Raw genomic sequence first — 23990 nt, forward strand, 5'->3', positions numbered from 1 at the left:
CATAGCAGTATTATGACCGGGGGGGGGGGGGGGGGGGGGTTCCATTGCTTATGATTACTATGAATCATAAGCAATGGAAAACAGCTGGAAAAAGATGTATCTCAAATTAAATTTGATAACATGAAATAACAAGCAAACTATTAAATGGTTCATCACAATCCAGGTAGCAAAAAAACAGGACTCAGAGTGTGTAACTGTGCTTGTGGCTCAGTAGGGCTGTAGGTTTCTTACTGTTGCACGGCGGTGCTTTGAGCTGAATGCTAAAGCCAGCATAATAATTTGCTCAAAGTCGCCTAAAATTCAATCAAGTTGCACCAAATTACAACTCATAGACATAGTCCCTTTAATACGCCTGATTTTTCACCAAGATCCATGTATTATTCCGTGAGAATTGGTTAAAAAAAACAACACAAAAAAACGCTGTAATGTTAAAGAATGGATCCGCCCCTTTGTCCAGATCCATGCCGATATTTAATGGGTTCTTCCTTGGCTCATGTCCCATCCTTCCACCAAGCTTCGAGTAAAACCCTTTCGTAGTTTCTTCGTAATCCTGCTGACAACCAACCAACCAACCAATAATGAAATTAGCTCTAAAGACAAAGTGCAAATGGTTTTGAAAATATTTGGTTTATGGTTCATGACCTGAAGATGGCGCTACATGCGATTTGAAGGCTACAATTCAACCTGAGGGGAACATGAATGTCTGTATCAAATTACACTGTGATACTCAATCTGAGACTCACTCAAACATGGACCTCATGGTGGTGCTAGAGGATAAGTCGGGGATTATCAAAAGTCTTTAGGATTGATCTTGGGGAGCAATGAACGCGTGTGCAGATATTCATCACCGGTTAAGTGAAAGTATTATCGGAACAGATGACATCCAGATTTCATGGAAATTTGTCAGATAGCTCTTGAAATATTTCACTTTGTGATGTCAATGGATCATCAAAGTCGATGAGATGCATATGGGACCATCAAAATCTGCACAAAAATTAAGTCTGGACCCAAAGAGGTGACACAAACTGCCATTCCTGAAGGAGTTTACAGCTGTGAATTGAATTTGAAAAAGAAATAAAGAAACCCCTAAATCTGATGAACTCTGTCTTTTCAGAGAGTAGTTATAGCACTTACTAAGTATAACAATAAAAGTGTAGCAGCAGTAGTTCTGATCCATGCTGTGGATGTTTGACTGAGTGTAAAACTAAACATATGATTAAGTGAATTACCAACCCTTTGAGGCGGCAGGCACTAGGACCTTCAGTACTTCTTAGTCAGACCTAGCCTGCTGCCTGTGAGAGGCATCTCTCTTACTTTCAGAACAATTTTCAAACAAGTGCAGGACCCAGAAAGGACTGTTTGGGGTAAAATTGCAAAGAAATTTTCCTCTTGCCCTCCCTGGCATCTTTTTGGAATTTGACACAAACTGGAATATAAATTCAGTAATCCTCAGGAATCTAACACCGGTGGAGAGGAGGGGCAAGAGCTTTTGCAGAGGTATTATATTTTACCTTCACATTCACTGCATGGATCCACAATAACTTACTACTTTATTAAATGCAGATCAAGAGTAGATAAACATGCTTTGAATTGCAATTAAACAAATTTACAGAGAAATTTGCAATAATGTTTTTTTTTTCTTTCCTTTTTGAAGTATGAATAGTTTAAGAGGTGCAGCTTTAAAGGTAGAGTAAGAGCTCTTTAACAAGGTTAGGAAGAAAGTGTTGGGGCACGTGGGACATTTTTAAATTTCCGGTTCCTGTATGTTATGATAGTTACATACTTTAATAAAATTTGTTATGTATTACGAGTGCACACCCAGGTTTAAGGTTGACGATCAGACTCATGGAAGCTGATCATCTCCCCCCACATCCCCTCATAAACTGCTGAAGCTTAGCCTCGGGCTCATCAGGTTACAGTGGCACCGATCAGACCTGCACTCGTCTCCTTGGGCTAGGTACCGTTATCAAAATGTTCCCACAGAGTAGTTCTTGTATTTGTATGGCATGTTGTGTTGGAAACGAGAAGCTAGCTGCAGGGTACTTTTCTCAAATTATGTGCGCCACAGAGTTGAAACAAATTATTGTATTCTTGACATAATAGCAGGTGATTATACTGGAGAAGACTTGCTATGCAATTTTGATAAAAATGTACTTTTCCCAAGTAGAAATATGCATACGGTTCATTTTGGATGAATTAAATTAGGAATTCTACTTATTTTTCACTTTCTTTTGCTGACTTGAAAAAGTTTCCAAGTATGTAGATAGTTAAAAGACAGAGTGGGTCTGCATTTTTCTTCTACAATTTAAATATGGAAACAGAGCAGCTACTTTATACGTCAAGCCATATGGTTCTTAACAGCTCCTGTGAAAAATATACTACACAATAAAGAGGCTTCTTTGATCTCAAACAATAAAAGGCAGCGGTCGGCTTACAGTGACAATGAGAGTGATGAAGTCAGAGTGATGAAATCACAAGGGGGTGGGCTGTAGGTAGGATGCTGGTCTCAGTGGTTAATTTAGTCAGTTTTGATTTGGAAAATATGAGGAAATAACAAAAGCCAACTGCGGCCTATGTTCCTTCAAGATCCTTCTGTTGGCATCTGCGGTTGGTCCAACAATTTTTTGTGTGCAGCGCCACGAATTGCAGCTTTGTTTCAAGGCCAGTTTTGCTCTCCGAAAAGAGGGGTGGGCTTTGTCATCCAGTCTTTGAACTAGCGACTGACACTCATTGCTCCCCTCCCAGAGAACTTGCGGTCGTGTTTTGTGACATAAGGACGTTGAGCACACTTGGCAGATGTGGTTAAACAGTGGACACGACTCCTCGTTGTACTCCATTTAAACCGAGAACAAAGATAAAATGTAGACGACAGAGCCTACAACCCTCACCAGGCTGCAATCGGGAAAAAGATGAAGTTTCTTATGATTTCTTCTTGTGGGCTTGACTATGATATACAGGTTACCGATGACTTAAACGTGGAGTAATTCAGTCTGGATGTCAGAACCTCCCTTGCTAAAGTGCTAATTAAAGTGGGGGAACTTTGGAAGGTGTTTTCCTGTGGCTTGTCCTCATCTGGCCTGTCTTTGTGAATCTTAAAGTAATTTATGATCATTTTCAATATCAGTTAAATGTCTTGAGTATCTTTGTAATCAAATGATCAATGTTCATCATATTCCAGGAGCATTACAATTGCTCGTTTGTCCAACCATAGGTTCAAAAACGAGATATATTTAATTAGCAATGATGTACAAGAGAGAAAAGTTCCATGTTGCCAAAGTTCGTGTAGATCTGAGAGAAATATTCAAATAGCAGTAGAGAAAAGTGTCAAGTGGAAATACTGTACGACTGCCAGTGCTCATTCAACCCAAAACTGACTTTTCTATTTGGCTGCAAACTAACTGAATATAAGATAATTACTCTCCAATTACAAAGATCTGTTCACATTATAATATTTGTGAAAAGATGTATGTGAAGAAATCCTAAAAAGGTGGTTTAGTGACTGACAGATGGTAAAAAATGTGGGGTTGAGTTTTCCTCTTGTCCTCTGTCTCAGTTTCCATCTCTTCTGGTATGCAGGGCAACGGTCAGTGGAGCTTCTCTGCACACCAGCTGTAATTCCTCGTTGCTGAACAATCTGTTCTACAGGTGGATGAACACAGTCTTGTAGTCAGGTTCAGCTCAGACACTTTAGAAAGGTCACCCATAGGTCAGCCATAGAGCTTCTTTTATTATCTACTTTAGTTTGATAGTCATAATTGAAAAAGAACATCATGGCAGAATAAATCGCTCTAACTTTTCGAAATAATGGCCTTACTCTGTGCAATGTCATACTTGAGCTTTAAGTGTCGAAGACCTGTGATGGTTCCTTAGACGTTTCATGACTTTTGTTAGAATCCCCCTATTGCTTGGTTCCTGGTAGTTTATGTGACATCATAACTTCTATGAAGTGATAATTTATGGTTTCAAAGCAAATTAGGAAACAATAAGGCTCCCATCTGAGGGAGGTATACTTATACCGATAAAATACATAATGTTAACATCAGTATGTCCTGGGCTACAGAGAAGAAGTGCTAATAAATAATGAAAAGACAAACACACTTTTCCCTGACAGCTTTATAGTGAGCAGCTGAGGAGAACAGCGGGATAAGTTGTTATGAGAGGAATGAGTGAAGGAATGAACAGACTCTTTACAGACTATTTTCACGCTACAACCTGCTGGTCGATCACTTTCAGTTATTAAATCTAAAACTGTGTGCTAGGGCTGTGATGATTTATCAATCTACATTGATACATTGATTAAAAGATCAAATATCATCAATGAAAAAAACTATCATATCTGCATTTTTCAGCAAATATTGTGTTCTGTGAATCTATATAATATCATATCATGATAAAAAGTGATTTATACAAGTGCAGACGTCTTACTGCCTCAGTGCTTATAGATATCTTAGATAGTCTTTCAAGGTCATGAATGGGTCATGAATATTTTGATAATCCTGTCCCCCTAATAAGTAGGACTGTAATTACCAACAATTACAGAAGCTTGCGTTTTTCCTCCCTTTGCTGGTATTAAACTCGATTAGCTGCCCTTCACGTACAATCGCATTAGCATCTATGCTTCCATGCAGACATGTTCCATCATCTCTAACAGCCTCAGGCACAGTTCAAGGAACACAGTACTCACTTACAAAACATGTAAAGAAAAACACAGGCTACTGTAAATCCTACAGTTGTGGAGACAGTGTTATCGCACTTAGTCACTCAGGAGGAGCACCTTTCCATGAAGTGCACATTTGACATTCATTTTGTCGATTGGTTCATTCAGAGTATCAAAACTGCTAATAGCAGCATCTCGACAGTGAAGGCGTACCTCATCATCTCAGAGTGTGAGTTACAATAAGGCCACACACACGCTTCGCAAAATTTGGTGGGAATATTACAGTGGAGGACATCTCCAGTTGGTTAACGTTTGTAGCTGATCGGTCAAAGGTCAAGGTCAACAAAAATAAAAAATAAATATGGTCCAATATGGTCCGAAAAGCAATGTTTTACATGAAATTGGGCTGGAAAGCCATATTAATGATTATATTGAGAGAGAAAAAATATCCCCCATCATATGATATCAAATAATAAGTGACATCATGATGACGTCATTATGAAATGGTATTACTACAATATTAAAAAGTTGACATTGCCTGATTGGGGTACAGCTCGCAGGGTATGCATCACCCTTCTGATGCTTTTTATTCCAGTTTGTATGAGTCATCAGAGGTACAGAGTATAGACCAATACTGTAAAGGAATCTTTGTTTTGGATTTTAGCCACATAAAAAAAAAAAAAAAAACTTGACCACTGAAAGACAGCATACAAACAGCCAAATTTGCAGAAAGAGAAAACGTCAAACACAGCACAAAGTACACATTTTAACAACCACAGCCAACATGAAGGGATAACAGGAAACTGCACTGGGCTGAAAAAAAATGGCTGCAGTAGAAGAGCCACAAAGGTGTTGGAATGTATGTGAGGAGGCGTTTGATTGGCCAGAAAAGATGCAGATGCAACACGTGATCAGTGAACCAAGACTTCAAGGAACAATCGATATGAACAGCCAAAAGGAAATTGAGTCATCACGTTTCCACAAAAGTGTCAAAAAATTCCATAGCGAGAGTTTACATCAACTGCAAGAGACTTGAAATACTTAGATTTTTACTGCAAATGACTACTTCCTTCTAAAAACACTCACTATGAGCCACTTTGGCCCGTCCGCATCCTGGTTTTCATTTGCCAGAAATGAAAACAATAGTATCCAAGACTTTTGAGTGACACAGAAAAGTCACCACAAACAAAACAAGCCACAACTCAATTCTATTTTGCAATACTTCTGAATGCTTGGCTAATACCAAGAATATATTGTGGACAATGTTTTCAGAACAACATAGCTGCAAAAACAAACATGGAATCTGAGAGCGTTTGAACCAGAGCTCCTCAGTAACACTGCTGACAGACACAAACAGCAACAATCAGGAGGAGTAAATATATTGTCTTATTTCTTCAATAAAATAGTTTGACTGTGTCTAGAAGTTTTTCAGAAGAATTTCTGAAATGTTAAATATGTGTCTGAAGGATACACATGGTTGTTATTAGTAAGACGTAAGATAAAATAGACTTGACACCAGTCAAGTGGGGCACAGGGGGACATAAAGGTCCAGCCAAACAATTTCCCCAAGTGAATGGAGAAATCAAAGCAGCTATTCAGTCCAAGCCTTGAAAACCATATCTGATCTGGAATCTGTCTGTAAACCTAAAAAATCCGCCCAAAAAACAGCTGGGTTACAATCATTATCAGCCTGAGAACTTGAGACAGCACAAGGTCTCTGAGGCTGCCCATATTACGCTTTTTAAGTTTGTGTATTTAAAAAGGTCAAACAGCGAAGGGAGTCCTTCTCTCCCACTTAAGTGCCTGAAACGCTATGATTTAATTCCTGGCTGTGTTGATAACAATATTACATATGAAATGTGAATGAGCTGAAATGGAATCACCAGCAGAGGGCGACTCACCGGTTGCAAAAATAAGTCTATAGACGTGACAAACGACTCCATTCGTACTTGATTTATAGTTTGCGGTCTCAATCGCTAGTTTTAAGTATTGTCCAATACAGCATGATGTTCATTTTTTAAATTGCAGCCTCATTTAGAGTAAAATAGACCATATAGCACCGTAGCGTGGATAAAGCGGGATTGACAACTGATCCGTCCAATCGCGTATGGTTGCAGGTAGAGGTGGCCGCGCAGTGGACGAGCCCTCACTCAGAAACCACCCCTCTAATCCTACATCCGGTTGCAAAAAAAAGGTGGTGCTGGCCAAAATGCGAAACTCAAGGCTTCAAAACGGCAGCTCACGAACCAAGGGCCGATGTCACAGTGGCCAATAAGCTAATCGGAAAGCGAATGTGGATGACTCTGTATTTGCCCATCCATACTACAACGCTCTTTCAGAGTTTTCAAACTAAAAAGGGGCAGCAGCATTTCTAAACTTCTCCGTTTTAGGCTAGTGTGGACGGTATTTTAAATCTAAAACGTGGCAAAGTGGATATAGCGTCAGACAGCAAGTGAAAAATGATCGTGCAGCAATGTGTGTATGAGACAAATAATGTGTACTTTACAGCATTACAGCATGTAAACCTGTCCTAGTAGACTGAGATATATATATTATGAAGTTACCAAAATGTGGGACCTTTAAGTTCAGGCCATAACTGGGCCAAAGTTAATTCACAAGTAGACTTGATGATACCTCACTGTACAGTTCATCTCAGGCAACAAGCGTCTGTCAAGATTTTAACAAACTTCTGCCGCATTGTTGAATGTGTGCCACTGGATGATAAAATCAGAGAACACACACACACACACACACACACACACACACACACACACACACACACACACACACACACACACACACACACACACACACACACACACACACACACACACACACACACACACACACACACACACACACACACACACACACACACACACACACACACACACACACACACACACACACACACACCCTTGAGTCTCTTTTCTAAAGTTTATTTAACTAATTTCAAATAGTTGAGCAGAGCCTGTTCCTCCACAGAGTCCGTTGTGTTTCGTTATGCTGTGTATAGAGACCAGGGGTCAGCTGCGTTTCCTCAACGTTCCGAGACCAAGCACGACCATCAGTGAGCGATGAAACTGTCCTTGTTAAATCTGCCATTTGCCATTCTCCTCTCATGGGAGGTTGTCTCCGTCTTGGTCAGTGACAATATTTCACGTTGTTGGGTTTGTGCAATGTAAAGAAAGATGTTTCTTACACTAAATGAAACAGTCTCTGTGCAGCCGTTTTCACTTATCTGTGGCATCCTAAAGTTAATAGGATTTTGTTGTGCGCGCACATCCGATGTTTGATCTGCTGTATGTTGTGAGTGGTCGACAGGACATGTCCTCTCGTTGGAATTTGGTCGTTTTTAGAAACTTTTTTTAAGAAAGCTTGATTTTGTATCCCATCGCAGAACTATAGGCGGCTATTCAGGCTCTCAGCTTTGGCATTCAGTTCCGGTTTTGGACCGGGTGTGGTCATCGGGTCTCAGCGAGAACCAGACTTTCAAACATCTGCCTTAAATCACAACCGACTGCCAGCAGAGGCCCCATTTTCTCAACCAAAGTTCGAACTGCATCTCAAACGATTTTCCCACATAGTTGTCTGATAACATTATAACAGAAAATTGCCTCAACTAGATGCAACAGGACAACAATGTCAGGGGAAAGTGGGCAATTATGAGCTTCAGTTGAATGTCATTATCCTTTTTAACGTATTGCCAACAGACAAAATAAGACATTTCCCTTCCCTACAACTTGTGGACAAGCTGAGACAGGATTTCAAATGTGGAAACTTTAAATGTAGTCTGAGATGTGTTGCACGCGTGTCCCTGAACACTGCAATGTTCGACATTCACACTGGTGTTGTAGCCAGTCATGCAGTAGCATGTGTAAGGAGTTTGCTTGTGAGAGATAACCTCAATATGAAGTTGTAGTTATAGATTGCAATACATGTATTGTGTTTCATCCAGAGTTTCTGTGTCGTTCAGCAAGTTGAATTCAGGACTTTTTAAAACGACATTCAAAGCAATTTAATGCCATTTCGCTGTTGTACTGATGGAATGACGGAATACCAGTAAGGACAATTATTTAATCAAGTACATGATATTTATGTCACATTATTATCAGTGTTTCCCAATAAATAACCATTATGCTTTGATTTGCTTCCTCGTTACTGTGGTTAGCAGAAGCAAAAATACTCACACACATGAATAAAGTTCATGTCTTGTCTATGATGAGAAAAAAAAATATTAAGGACATTGCTAAATTTGATTTTAACATGGTATTTTTTTAGCGAAGTAATTCAAGACCTGCATTTACTCATTAACGTCATATTGCATCAATAGGATCACCGGGCGTTAAAAATGTGTTTCCATTACATGGTCAGTTATTTAATATTTAGTTATATTATACATTTTGACTGATGAAAATAAACATTGGAGAAAGAAAAAAAGTCCAGACTCACCCAACTTAGATGGTCTTATGCGCTGAAGGTGGTATTTCTTAACATTTTTCAAAAACTGCAAATTATTTATCTCAATCTGATGAAGGAGATTGTGTTTACTGCAAATTTCCAACAACTAACTAACATTTGCTGAGCACATCAGGCTTCAACTGTTGTTCTTCAGACAATAAACTACATTTTTTTCTTCTTCTACTCAGGTTTTGCAGTATTTCTTTGGTCAAAAATGACATGGAGATTTAACTAAACTTTACACTGCAGTTTATCTTCACACAAATCCATTATCGGTGGTGTTTTACTGTCTTTAGAAACAGACTCAAATTTGAACGCACTGAGGGCAGCCCTTCTGCGGTGTCTGTACTCCTGCTAGAACATAATTTTTGTCCAAGGGGAGTATCAATGAGCGGACAAGAGCTGAACTATAATTCAAAACCTTAGGTGCTGGACCGCATACAAGAGCGCAATTCATTAAATCGGCAACAGGCCTTGTTGTGTGTTTTAAGCACTACCTTTATGAAGCACTACCTTTATTTTGTAGTAAATGCAGTGCTTCCCCTACCATTGAATTGGGAGCCCCCCTGAAATGTCAAATTGGTTTTAATAATTGTTTTAGTATTTTACATATAATGTTAAGCAGAAGTCATTTCAGGTCACTTTCCTTATACACTTTATTCCTCATTCCTGTATGAAAGATTGTGGATGAAACTTAATTTGTGATTTGTGAACCTTAACCCTAACGAGCCCTAACCCTAACCCCCCCCCCCCCCCAAACCAGTAAACCTAGGGGAGACACTGAAATGAGAACAGAGCTCCACATAACCTTTAGCCACGTGTAGCTTTCTGGTGCCATAGCGTGTCTCTCTTCCATGCCTCACAAGGCTTCCACCTCCCCCTTTTAACAGTACCTCCCTCCCAAAGTACCTAATCTACGTGGCTCGTAAAATCAAATTGCCTCAGGAAGGCACGAATATACTGTACAGTTCCATAGCAACAAAATTATGCCTGTATATTCACCTTTGATAGAAAACACACGATTCAAGTCAGGAGATGTTTAGGCACCATGTTTCTTGCTATTTCCCACCTCCCGTCGTGTCTCGAGGGAAACACCGCGGCAGAGCTGCTTTCATGGTCTCATCAGTCAATTCAGATGTGATGGGCTCAAGAGGCGGGACATACTGTAACATCTGCAGAGGCTGAGAAGCTTAGCAGTATCTAAAGTCTAATTATAGAGGCGAGCGGCAATAACGGTGACAGCAATTTAGTCACAAAGGAGAAAAAAATATTTTTTTCAGGATATATCGCTGCGAAAGGGAATTTCAACATAATTCATCACAATGAGGGTTTTTGGAAAATTACATTTTAAATTGCAATCAATGATTGCCATCCAATAATTGCTGCCGCCACCAGTAAAAAAAATGTCTGCATCTCCACGATGGACTGTTCTGCGAAGGTGGAAACTTTCAATTTATAGTCATTTGTTTTAAGTTACAGTCTTACATGTTAATCACACAAAAACAGTTGAATATATCATTACTTCTAGAATCAAAGTCAAAGACTGGGTTGCTGTTCATTGCTGGTAGCTATGTTGGTAAAACTGTCAAATCTATGGCAAAACGTACTGTTTTTTATGAACTTTTATAAATTCATATAGCGCCACCGCCTGGAGACAACAACACATTATTTCAGTGTATATTATTGTGACCCAGCTTTGAACATTTTTGTTATTCGCATGGTTTTAAAAATGACAAAGACTGAAAGGAACAGAGAGAAAGAGAGAGAGCTAGTTTATATTCTCATTAGGGTAAAGATGATAATATTCATGAACTTTACAAAGGTTTTACTGTGTCTATCATTCCAGACACTTTTGAGTATATGAGGATTTTAATGCAGCACAAAGCTACACTTCAACCTGCCCGACGGTTTTGCATGAATGACCGCAGCAACATAATGAGCAGCATGTCATTCACAGCCCACTGGTGGCTCGCAGATAAAGTCACCTGCACCTCCCTTCCTCTTTGACGGAGAGCCCGCCTCAGTGGATCAGGTTACCAGAGGGACTGTGCGACTTTTACCATATGAATGAAGCCACTGCCGTGTGTTTTCCTCAGAGGGAGGATTGTTCCCGGTCCGCAGACTGGATTGTGTGCCACATGTCAGTCAACCCAGACGGCCCGGATTCATTAAACGCCTCCATTAGAGCTAATGAGTTGTAGGTCAGTGGTTGTGGGTGGCCTCTGCAGTCAGGACCAGCAGACCACATAACTGACTGGTTTGCTGATTCAGTTAATTCACCGCAAAAAGGACAGAACTATTATGTTTGTCCTTAGCGCATATCTAAATCAAAGGCAGGTCCATAGTTCAGTCTGTGAAATCACAGAGATTGACTAGGTAAATACACTGTATATGCATGAATTTGGTACTCGGTGTCTTGGCTCTGACTTCATCAGCCTATAAGCACGACAGAGATTGGCGAGTGACAACAACATCTCCCATACCTTCTCCCAGGGGAACTCCAGAGCCTACAGGTGGATGCTGGGTTTTAAGGCAGGCCTCATTCATTAACTGCTATGTGAGCAACAGCCGCATCATTACAGCAGGCTTGCAAATAAAATTGTGGCGAGTGCTTTTTTCCCCCCCATTGGCACATCCCAGGTGTGGTCCTTTTAAAAACATTGAGTATTTCAAGTTCTCGATTACTGAGTGCTGCACAGCTTTCAGGCCACAAGAGTGCAGGACACACTACTGCGATAGGCCAGTTTCGAGCAGAAGTGACACAGTCTGCTGAATTATCCTTACAAAATATGAAGCTGTAGGCTTCTGATGAATTATGAAATCAAGACCGTTTTTTACTAAACTAACTGTACTAATTGTGGATGCTACGTATGCATTTCATTTTACAGTAAAAAAACAAAAAACAATTATTAAAAATCTCAAGAAGTTGTGAAGCTTAATCAAACTGCAGCAGCAGGTATCAGGACTAAAATCCACAGGTTAACAGAGTCAGACAGACTCTGTTGTATGAATAAATGCAACGAGCCCAAAAGCAGCCTCTTCATCATTCTTCAACTATAAGTTTTATGCCTTAAAAGGACAAATATTTAATCCATCAGAATTGTTGATATATGAAAATGAACTGATTCCAAATGACTAGTCAACCGACTGATCAATCATGCGCGAGAACACAAGATTTGCCCCAATGTCACTCAGCTGTCTCACATAAAGCCACTTTGGCAAAGTTTAAATAATAGATAATGGTTCGTATTACCTCATCACGTCTTACAAGCCTACACCAAGCTCAGTACAGAAATGTCAGCCCCTCATAAGATACAGAGAGCAGCAGTTATTGTGCTATGTCTACGATGGGAAAAATTGGAAAATGGATTTTGCCACAAAACATATTTCCCTCCCAGACACCACCACACACACGAGGGGAAATAAACCAGAGAACATCCTCGACAATGCACGAGGGTTTTGCTACCAGCCACTACTGTACAATATGTGGCCATTCCTAATCAAAACATGTGCAGCAACTGCAACACGAACACATTGTTTGATATGTCACAGCAGGGAAAACACATCATGTTTGCATTTCATTTAACGCACATTTTACTGGGACATTCAAATGAAACACAAAACAATCATATTAATGTTTCATTATTTTTTGGAACCCGTGTTTTTTTTGGCTGAGACACACCAAAGAAAAAAAAATGTAAAATGTACTATTGTGTTTCCCCTTTGGACACAAATAGAGTTGAAGTTTGAATAAGCAGCAACATTAAGCTTCAAGGCTCAACAATAAATGCAATAACCGAGTACAGCAGGAGCATGAAGTGTAGAGCAGATGAAGGGAAGAATGTGAAGGGGTTTCACCTACAGCAGCTGAATATTAAAGGGATAGTTCAGTGATTTTGAAGCGGGGTTGTATGAGTTACTTATGCATAGTTCTTATGACACCTTATGGAGATGGTGATCAGCGATGTCATTTAACGGAGTTTGGAGGAGAAATGGAAGTCGAGCAACTCGCAGTCCCAATGTTTCAGAGGTTACCACGGAAAAACTTCTTTTTCGCCACATTTTAAAATGTTACCTAAAAAAATAAATATACGTTCAACCCCACTTCAAAATCCCTGAACTATCCCTTTAAGTGTGTTGACAAAACCTGAGGGTAATCATATGCTTGTGGTTTGTCTGGCTCTCACACACACACAAAGGCAAAAAACAACATGATTCCACCTGTGCACACCTGGTTTACAACAGGAAATGCCCCCAGAACAACAGCAAAACAACGACCAAAGAGGGACATGCTGCGAAAAACATTTCAGCCAACGACACAAACACTGCAACAGTGAGCGGCAAACGAAGCTCAGCCACAGGAAGACATCGATTCGCAATGGTGAACAATAACTCAAATACACATACAGGTGAATGGCTGCAGCAGCAGCAGCACGTGAGTAGAACTACTAAACTAAACACACAGAAGCAAACATTCACGGAGATTAGAAAAAGTGAGCACATACATTAGTTTGACGTGAAGCACTGATCCTCAGCTGGAGAAGCTCCCACAACTGCGCGTGGCCAACATTTGATAAAACCAACGGCTGAAAAATGGCGCCAAAGCTTTACCAGTTACTACGTCATAGACAGCGACGTGACGTCGGTCGGCAGGTGCGCTAGCTAGCTTGGGAACTGGTAGCACAACGCTTGAACGCAACATTAGCGTAGTTTGAGGGGCGGTGACGAGAGTTTTAAATTACCCGCCCAACTGGCGGAGGATGCGTTTGATATGTCGGTCATAATGTGTGTGTGGGGGGGGGGGGCGCTGCTGTAACTAATTCCGGATATGAACGTTTACTTCCACCTTCAGTGTTCCTCCACACGGAGTATTTCAACGTTGTCTCGATCGAAAATGAATCGAAAAATACTACGATACCCATGAGCCTCAGCGACCGTTGCTATGGCGATGAGGCCAGCCCGGCCGAGATTCGGCAAATCAGAGCAGCAACTGGCTCAGACTCCGGAAGAACGTTCTTCTTCTTCTTTTATTGTTTTATGGCGGTTGGCAAACAACGAAATGGCGCATTACCGCCACCAACTGGTAAGGAGTGTGGATCAGAATCACTAAAAACAGATCAAAACAAAACAAAAACGTACAATATTATTATATTCTCGTTCTGCAAATCTTGCTGTAAAATGTCCACAATATTCAGTTTCCCGGAAGAACGTTGATCTGTAACTGTCACTTTTTACGTTAGTTTATTTCAACAAGGAATGAAACAAAAAAACAACACTTGAAAATCTCGTAAATTGTTTCAAACAAATGATTCCTAACATTTTTGGCTCGTGACTCCTTAGGTAGAATCAGTTGGGGCTCATTGCCATGTTTCATATTATGCTTCTTATTATTTAGATCTTGACAATCTCTCAGATGATTTCATTTAAATGAAGCTGAGTGAAGTGAAAGTATCAAACACTACAGCAGAAACAGTTTTGTGTGTTTATCATAACTTTTCTTTCTTCTCCTTCTGCTGTCAATCATCTCCCTGTCCCAATTTTCACATGGATGCATCAGTATCAACAATATAATAATGTCATGTAGAGTCAGATATCAGTAACTTCAGAAGGAACTCTTTGTATTCACTTCAAGGACCACATATATTTTACCTGAAAGGGCGAGTTATATTATATTATATTATTTTATATGTGAAATCAATAAAAATGTATTGATCCCACGTTATAAAACCTTAATACAACTAGAATAGGCTATACTATACATCTACTATATGATGCACGAAAAATTAAGATAATAGGGTCAATGTAGCCACCATACATACATATGAACTGGTAAAGTGTATTGTGACACGATCATAAATAAAGTGAGGAGATTAAGGAGTAGCTATATATAGTTGCCTTTTTTGCTTCTCTGATTTTTTTCCCCAAATATAAAGGGAGAGCACGACCAGGGTTTTAACACTGTTTTGAAAATGTTCCACAAGGTTCACGTTCATGCTGATTCAACATCATTTCCTGCAGTGTTACCATTGGCACATTGTGCTGTAAACATCCCGCTCAACATAATTCCAAATGTGTTTTATTGGGTACGGTCTGGGAAGTGTTGCAGCGTCTTTTTTTTCTGGAAGCTGAAGTCAAATCAAAACCAACATGGCGGCGCTGTGACCTCTTACGTGACATGGCCCAATATCCAGCTTAATAAGTACACACACAAGAATACCATTTCCTTTCCTGTGGCACCACCACCATTATCTGACCAGGCAACATATTGCCACTATTCAGTCATCAGGTGTAGTGCTGCAGCCCATCTGCTTCAAGGCTCGATGAGTGGTGCGATGTGGAGATGCCCCAGTGCACACCAATGTTGTGCAGCAGTGCCCTGCGCATTTTTGCGGCCCACCTAGTAGCTTTGAATGAATGTTGCTATTCTCCTGTCACCACAGGACGAGGCTGCTGCTCAACTGCGTGTTTCTTAACAACGGCCAAAATCAAATCTTGATAATAAACGAGGCATTTCCTTCTCCGTTAACATGATCTCTGTTGTTTTGGTGATATAATCATTAATAATGTCCTTGTTGAAATGCATACAAAAAATGAGGTGAATGTTGCATTTTTAGGGTTTCAAGTGACTTCACAACACAGAAATGATCTTTGATACGAAATTTTACTGTACATGACATGAGCATGTACGCATTTTGATTTAATTCAGCTGATCTATGACACATTTTCTCTCAGCGTTCGAGCCTTAAGATAGCTCAGCTGCCAGCATTGACTCGAGTAGATCAAATTGTCTACAGTGAATTAATTCTAAATATCAATGAAACTAATAAATTAGTCACAATCAAGATCAAATATACATTCAGACGGGAATTGTTTATGATATAGATTGAAGGAACCGTGCCATCCTCCTTGGTTGTGATTTACCCAAAATGTCAGGCATGTGGTGGGCGAAGATCACATGATAATGAATCCATCGCCTTGACAAATGAGATAAACTTCATTCATCAGGCTGACATCTCTAGAAAAAGCCAGTGAGCCAACCTTGAGTCAGTCAGCTGATCCAATGTCAAGAATGAACTTTCCTCATTAAAATATTGCATGGAGGCCTTTAAATAAAACCCTTTTTTTGCAGTTTTGTTCCTTGAACATACATGTGCGCTGCGTCAGTGATAAAATACATCAGGAATACAAATCTGGAACAGAGTGTCTGTTAGTACAGGGGTTATTTTTTGAATTCATATTGTCTGCAATTTGTTTATTATTGAACCTCTGTGATAGTTCAGCAGCTAATTGCTCTGCTGTCTGCGGACAAGAAGAGGACTATGTCAGATGGTAGACATCTTGATGGGTAAAGTGTGAGGACAGTGGTCTGTGTTGCTCATTCGTTTTTCCGTCAAAATCAGGGTGGCTTGTATATATGAAACAGTCCATTCTGCAGGTGAAAGGTCAAAGGTTATAACCCCCCCCCCCCCCCGGCTGCCAGAGACCACCGTTGTCGAGGAGCTATAAAACGAGAACACCTCCTGTGCCAGCGTCCTTTTTTTTTTTTTTTTTACAGGAGTACACTGGTGTCATTTAGATTTACGGCCCATTTACTTCTGTTTGTGTATAGTTTACATTCCTGTCATTTTGCTGTACATTCCTGTGACTGTGCCACATGCTGATGGTTCTACCCGGAAAGTAACTAAAGATACAGGTTATTCTTAAGAAATATTAAAAATGTCATTCACATTGGTGAGGCAAGGTGTTTTTAGGTTGTATTACAGATTGGTTTTTTTTAAGCTTTTTAACTTCACGCATGCGGGCTTCAGGTGACTGCCACCAAGTTAGATGCAACTCAACTTTAACTCAAGCACACTTCAGCAAAGTGACACAACAGTATGGGACAGAGTGACAAAACATAATTAAGGCTTGTGGTTTAACTGTGACGGATTATCCGGCTCAAGTGGTGGGATGTGGTTTCACCGCTGCACAAAACTGAGTCGTGGTCATTTTAATGCAGAAAATAAAATGGGATGGAATCAATCTGACAGATACTGTTATGTAGTGTTGACGACCTCTCTGGTGTTTATGTGTGCCTTCATACACAAAATGTACCACATTCCTGAAAGACCTGGTTGCGGTTGGTACCTAAGTCATTTTCGAACGTCATATGTCTTGCTATATAACTGTCTTTAAAGGTGCAGGTGTGTTTAAGTCTCAACAAACCTGTCAAAACTCATTTGTTAAGGAATGCTGACAGACTTTACAATGTTATTATTAAACTACCCTGCATGTTTCTTTTGCTTTAACAAATCGTTGAGGTTTTTCTTGTCTTTTTTCCCCCACAAATATGACAAAAAAGAATGACGCATATAATCTGGATTTGAATCCTATATGTTACCACACAAGATAATCTCCATTATGCAGGTGTGCTTTTTTATATCATATTGCGGTATGCTCAGTATGCGGGGATCAGGCGAGCGGGAATAACACAGTAACGTTCTCCTCCTGTATCAGTCTCAGGAAGAATGTGTTTACAGTGGGTTTATGAGCCGGCCGAGACACTTTCCTCTGCCTCTGTCTCTCAACAGCGCCGAGCGGCGGAGCCAGAGGAGGGCAGAGGGCTGCTGGATGGGGGCCACACCGCCGAGTCTGATGGCTGGAGCCCAGAACACACTGAGCTCTAATCACGTCCTCTAGGGGCCGCTGAGGTGCTACAGTTTACGTGGAGAGACACTGAGAAGGTACGAGGGGGGATGGATGGAGGATTGTCTCCCAAAGAAAGGAGTGCGCAAAAAGTCAAAAATGTCACGTATTCTTTTAACTGATGCAGCAGCGTATAGACCGACGAGTCAAACGTGGATTTGGGTCACGCAAACACAACGTCAAATAAGCTGCTCACAACAAGATTCATTCATTCATCGTCTACCGCTTTATCCATTTAAGGGTCGCTGGAGCCAATCCCAGCTAACATTGGGCGAGAAGCGGGTTCACCCTGGACAGGACGCCAGCCTATCACAGGGCCACATACAGAGACAAACAACCATTCATTCTCACATTAACACCTACGGTCAATTTATAGTCTCCAGTGAACCTAACCCCATTCTGCATGTCTTTGGACTGTGGGAGGAAGCCGGAGAACCCGGAGAAGAACCCACGCTTACACGGGGAGAACATGCAAACTCCACACAGAAAGGCCCTGGTTGAACCGGGATTCGAACCCAGAACCTTCTCGCTGTGAGGGCGAAGGTGCTAACCACTACACCACCGTGCAGCCTCACAACAAGATGACATACTAAAAATAAGGAAAATGAATGCTGTTGAAATTCAAATCTGCCTTCAACTATAAAATCAAAGCCCAACTAAAACACCAGAATGGATTCCAGTCATCTTTAATACGATCAATTAGACATTTGTCTTTCTGAAACTACACGTCACGGTGTCCACTGAAGGACGAAGACAACTGATTCATGTCCTTTACATCATTAGAGTCATTTTCAAGCATTCATTTGTCTGATCAGCACATCAGTGCTTTTCCGTTGTGTGCGTCTTAATATCCTGACCCTCTTACACTTCCTTCCTTGCAAAGGAGACGTTGCCAGCGGGGAGGCACTGTGCTCGTTTAAAAGTTGTGCTTTCCTTTTCATCTGCCGGTTCTTTTTTTTCCCTCTCCCGCTGGATGAATGTCTCCTGCTTCCTACTGTAAAACAACCTTCCTGTGTGTCCACATGGCAAATCCCATGAATTGGCTCGCAATGTAAGAATAAGAACAGCGGCTAGCCTTTTTTTCATGTCCACGCGGAGAACCACACACAGTAAGTTGTGAGGAGAAACACAAAGCCGAACTTGGACGATCTTCAAAAAGTATTTATTGGTGTAATCATGGATCGCGTTATTCGCTTTTGCACAGGCTGTGGTTTTTCCTTTTGATTTGTTGTGCCAACATTGTGAATCCAGGCCTCGCACCTGAGGCAAACATAGCATGTACTGTAATAAACCTACCTGACAGGGCCCGCTGGCAGCGCCATCGCAGGTGTTAACACGCCTGCGACTCCTCTCGTACTGTGTTAAATACAGTACGCAGACTGTCAATTTATGCAGCCCAGTAAAGACCGATGGGGCGATGAAAGGAAAATGGTTATGAACTGGCATGTCAGTTTTATTCCTTGTGGGTAATGTTTCCATGGATGTGCTTTTATATCCCTTAAAGGGAATTCTGCTTTTTTTCTGGGGGAACTGTGCATATTTTGTTTCTGCGTAACCAGAGACAAACTCATGGGATTCCTCTTTCTTGTCTGTGAATGAAGTCGGAAATCTTTGGAATCAAGAAGAGAATTCATCCAAACCTCGACGGATATCAAGGCTTAAGGTTTCATTTATTGATCCAAAAAGAATCGCGAAAATGCAATGCCCCCATCGTTATCACCCGATGTTGACTACAGAATTCAGATTTTCTGATTATACTTTCATAAAATAGAGAATATACTCTTTAGTGTGTGTGTGTGTGTGTGTGTGTGTGTGTGTGTGTGTGTGTGTGTGTGTGTGTGGCACGTTATCTTTTATTCTGAAGATGAACCGTCATCATTCATAATCCAGAACATTGTAGAGAGTTCACTGTCCTGCCCAGTTCACCGTCCTCTCTGTGGGTGTCGGTAAGTTGACAATGTCACTTTTAACCTATTATTGACCACTTCCTGTTTATATACACAATTGCAAATTTTGGCACAGTGTTCCCCTCTGTTGAGCCTGTTTGGCAGTGCTTCATCTCAGTATCCGGCCTTCTCCATTAAGATTTGAAGACTGACTTTTAAAAGAACTCTAATGCTTAAAGATTAAATCTGTGATCCAGACGAATGGACCTTCAACCATCTCAAGCCTAAACCTTAAAAGAAAGATTTCATCTTTGGAACAGTCAGGATGCAGCCTGACGTGATGAAGGGCTGCAGACAAAGTCCTGTTAAAAAACTGCTTTTTGTTTTCGCTCAGAGACAGATAAAGCAGACGTTTTTTCTCAGGAGATGGTAAAGATAGAAACAAACAGAAGACGTTGTAAATAAGCAACTGTTTTCCAACATATTCGCCACATAACTTTAAAATGGTATGTCAGCGTTCCCAGTTTCCACCGCCCCAAGTATCTAGAAAAATCCGTTATTATAGGTCTAAAGCACTGTGAGGAAATCAGTCGTCATCAAGGTCTTGTCACCGTGTGAATATTCAGTACATGTATAATAACATTAGTGTTGTCTGTGTCTGTTGACACCCTCAGGTCGTGTGCCCATGAGGTCGTCCATGCTGGTCCTGTTCCTCTTCTTCAGTGCCCAGGCTGTGGCCTCCATCAGAGGGGACTCGTGTACCGCCACGACGGCACCGCGACAGGACCCGGGCGACACCAGCGCCAACTCCATCCCCACAGTGGACCCCAAACTCTTCACCAAGCGCCACCGCCTCTCGCCCAGGGTGCTCTTCAGCGCCCAGCCCCCGGACGCAGAGACGGCAGCGTCGCAGGGCGCCGGCAGAAGGGCCCGCAGGCGAGCGGGGCAGCCTCAGCACCGCGGCGTGTACTCGGTGTGCGAGAGCATCAGCGTCTGGGTCGGCAACAAGACCAAGGCCACGGACATCTCGGGCAACGAGGTGACGGTGCTGCCGGACGTGAACATCAACAATGTCAACAAGAAGCAGTACTTCTTCGAGACCACGTGTCACAGCGCTCGCACGGGCAACTCGGGCTGCCTGGGCATCGACGCGAGACACTGGAACTCCTACTGCACCAACTCACACACTTTTGTCCGAGCGCTGACCTCGTTCAAAAACATGGTGGCGTGGAGGCTCATACGCATCAACGTGGCCTGCGTGTGCGTGCTCAGCCGCAAGTCGTGGCGGCAGTGACGACGTTACCTGCACATCACACACACACACACACACACACATAGGCACACACTCAGTCAAGTGCAGTACACACACAGACGTACACGCCAGGAAGTTGTGACTTTCTCTGCATAACTTATCACCAAAGACTTTTCACTTTCAATCACTAAATTATTGGTATTTGTCAAAGTATCAGGACTGCATGTACATACACCAGGCCTGAGTCAAATAGCATCTGCAGTTGGTTTGCTGACTAATTTAGCTGTGGCTGAGTTTTGCAAAGCGTAGCAACACGCTGACTTAGACGCGAATACTGCAAAAAAAATAAGAATTACAGGCGATTTCTTTGGGAGATTAATTCAAGCCTCAGACAAAAAGGCCTCCAGTGGCACTTTTCAGGACAGGACAACCACGGGGGAAAGGTTAAGTGGTAGCACCGGGGGACGCAGCGCGGCGTTCAAGAGACCAGACAGCACTCCTAAACTGGAAACCACAGCTATGCTTGTCACAGAGCAGGAGCCCCTTAAAGTTTTGGCACAACATCACGGGATAATTATAGTATTCCTTCTTTTTTTTTCTTTTTTACCACCAATTATATTTTCCTTTAGCACAACCCTCTCACTCTTGCGTAGCTTTCTGCAACCCAAAACTTTTGGAAATACAATTTGACTCAGGCCTGATATAAAGCAAAGCTCTTTGTTCAAATGTTGTTGTTGACATTGTTATTTATTAAACACTCACATACATGCACTGTGTGCGTCATGAAGTTTATTGTATGAAAACTAAGCCTTGCTGTTTCCCCTAGTCTTGACATGAGAAGAAAAAAAAAATGAGGAGAAAACCCATATGGCTTCAGTTTGCTGCCAGTAATTTGGTGTTTTGGCTTTGCTTTGTGTTTTCCTCCCGCTCTTCATTCTAAAGCAGATATGAGACAAAAGGGGAAAAAGGCATAAACACTAGAAGGATCGCCCATGATTCATCAGTCTAACTCTGATAATATCGCGGCGTGTCCGTCTTTTTGAATTGGCAGTGACATTTCAGTGTCGTGAGTGCTCTACAGACTGTACTCAGGGCAGACGCTCGGTATAAGTTGTAATTATTTAGGCTCCTGGCCCAAGTTTTGCATCACAGCTGACGTCTGAATGGTCTGATGTGAGCTCTGTGTCTCTGGAGGTAAACCTGAACCAGGGACAAAGGGCAGCTGCTCAGATTGTGTTTCCAGGAAACTAGAGTTTTAAGAGTAATATTCCCAAAGAGCCCGTCTCCCTGTCAACTGTAAATATGATAGAAATACTCTATGAATATGAATAAACCGTTTACTGCTGGCTGTGTCTACATGGAACTATGGCGCCACTGTGCTGCCCCAAAACAAAATGCAACACTGACCTCTAGAGGTTGAAGGATAATATTATGTTTTCAAATAAATCTTGTCAAGAACAACAACTCTGCTGCTGATGGTGGTGAAGGGAGTATTCAGATACTTTACACCAAGCAAAAATATGAATACCACACTGTAAAATAATGTCTTATTGTGCCATTCATGTTAATTAAGCTATACAATATGTTGGTATATTAAGGAAAATTTTGTTGATCTAAAATCAACATAACACTCTTGGTGTATATGAGTTTGCTTAACTCACGTCATAGCAAATACTACAACTAATCATAATAATGATTTGTTGTAATGCATAAAGCTAATGATGAATATAGAAAGTAAACAAGAAAAGTTTGATTCTTGATTCTAATTTTCAAAGATTCCGGCTAAATAATTCAAAGAAAACTTTAAAAAATTAGCAAACACAGATGTAATTGTTTATAATGAGGAAAAGTAAGAATAATATAGATCCAAAAAAATGTTTTCCTACTGTATGGAACAAAAATTACATCCAACCGATTGTATGTGTATTTCTCGGTCTGTCCACTAGATGGAGATAATGTCATGGCTACAGCTACAGCCTCCTGATCTCTGTTGACTTCTGTCGGTTTCAAAGTTCTCCACTGTACTTCTGAGTAATGCATGCAAACACGTGGTTCTAGTGTTCAGATGTTGACAGTGCAATTAAAGCACCAGCATACACATCATAATGAAACGACCACATAAATCCCTATCTGTCTTTCTACAATGTCCCACTATGTTCTTCAGAAATGTGAAAGTACTAATGACTGAGAGTAAAGTCACCAATCAACCGCCTGACAATAATCCGTTCAATAGTTATTATTTTCTTCTTCACCTCTCTCATATCTCTTGGATCATAAAGGATGACTCACAGTTGCACCATATGGAGATCAGGTTGCGTTATTGCACCAGATTTAAATATGAAGCGTGGCAGAGGAGGGGAAGAGAGCGAGGCTGAGGAAGTATGATAATGATATTTTGACCCCATTATACTCTGAGGATATGAATTCAGTTTGGGTGAAACTTCCACGGTGATAATTATACATAGATCTTTCTATCTATCTATCTATCTATCCATCTATCTATCTATCTATATATCTATCCAACATGCCCACCCACCAACCCATCTATCTATCTATTTATCTTTCCATCCATCCATCCACCCACCCATCTATCTATCTATCCAACATACCCATGCACCCACCCATCTATCTATCTATCTATCTATCTATCCATCCATCCATCCATCCACCCACCAACACACCCACAAACCTATCTATCTATCCAACATACCCACCCAACTATTTATCTATCTATCTATATAAATATCTATCCGTCTATCTATCTATCTATCTATCTATCTATCTATCTATCTATCTATCTATCTATCTATCTATCTATCTATCTATCTATTTATCTATCTATCCATCCATCCATCCATCCATCCATCCATCCATCCATCCACCCACCCAACTATCTATCTATCTATCTATCTATCAATCCCTCCATCCATCCATCCATCCACCCACCCAGCTATCTATCTATCTATCTATCTATCTATCTATCTATCCATCCATCCATCCATCCATCCATCCACCCACCCATCTATCTATCTGTCTGTCTGTCTGTTTC

At 41.1% G+C, this 23990-nt stretch overlaps 2 protein-coding genes across 2 annotated transcripts in view; one reads left to right on the top strand and one right to left on the bottom strand.

Annotated features, from left to right (window-relative positions):
* The window catches only part of LOC118309311 (potassium voltage-gated channel subfamily A member 10), a 78718-nt gene extending 65061 nt beyond the window's left edge, over positions 1 to 13657 (bottom strand). Inside the window, exon 1 of the mRNA XM_047332624.1 lies at positions 13624 to 13657. The gene's annotated coding sequence lies outside the window, so the exon portion shown is untranslated. The remainder of the gene's footprint in view (positions 1 to 13623) is intronic.
* ngfb (nerve growth factor b (beta polypeptide)) lies at positions 1102 to 22383 on the top strand. Its single transcript, XM_035631285.2, has 3 exons — positions 1102 to 1497; positions 17689 to 17841; positions 20364 to 22383. Exon 3 carries the CDS (start codon positions 20375 to 20377, stop codon positions 20981 to 20983), a length of 609 nt encoding a protein of 202 aa, XP_035487178.1. The 5' UTR covers positions 1102 to 1497; positions 17689 to 17841; positions 20364 to 20374; the 3' UTR covers positions 20984 to 22383.
* Positions 22384 to 23990: the final 1607 nt, after the last annotated feature.

This window comes from Scophthalmus maximus, chromosome 6 (genome assembly GCF_022379125.1).
Source record: "Scophthalmus maximus strain ysfricsl-2021 chromosome 6, ASM2237912v1, whole genome shotgun sequence".
In the NCBI taxonomy this organism is placed as follows: domain Eukaryota; kingdom Metazoa; phylum Chordata; class Actinopteri; order Pleuronectiformes; family Scophthalmidae; genus Scophthalmus; species Scophthalmus maximus.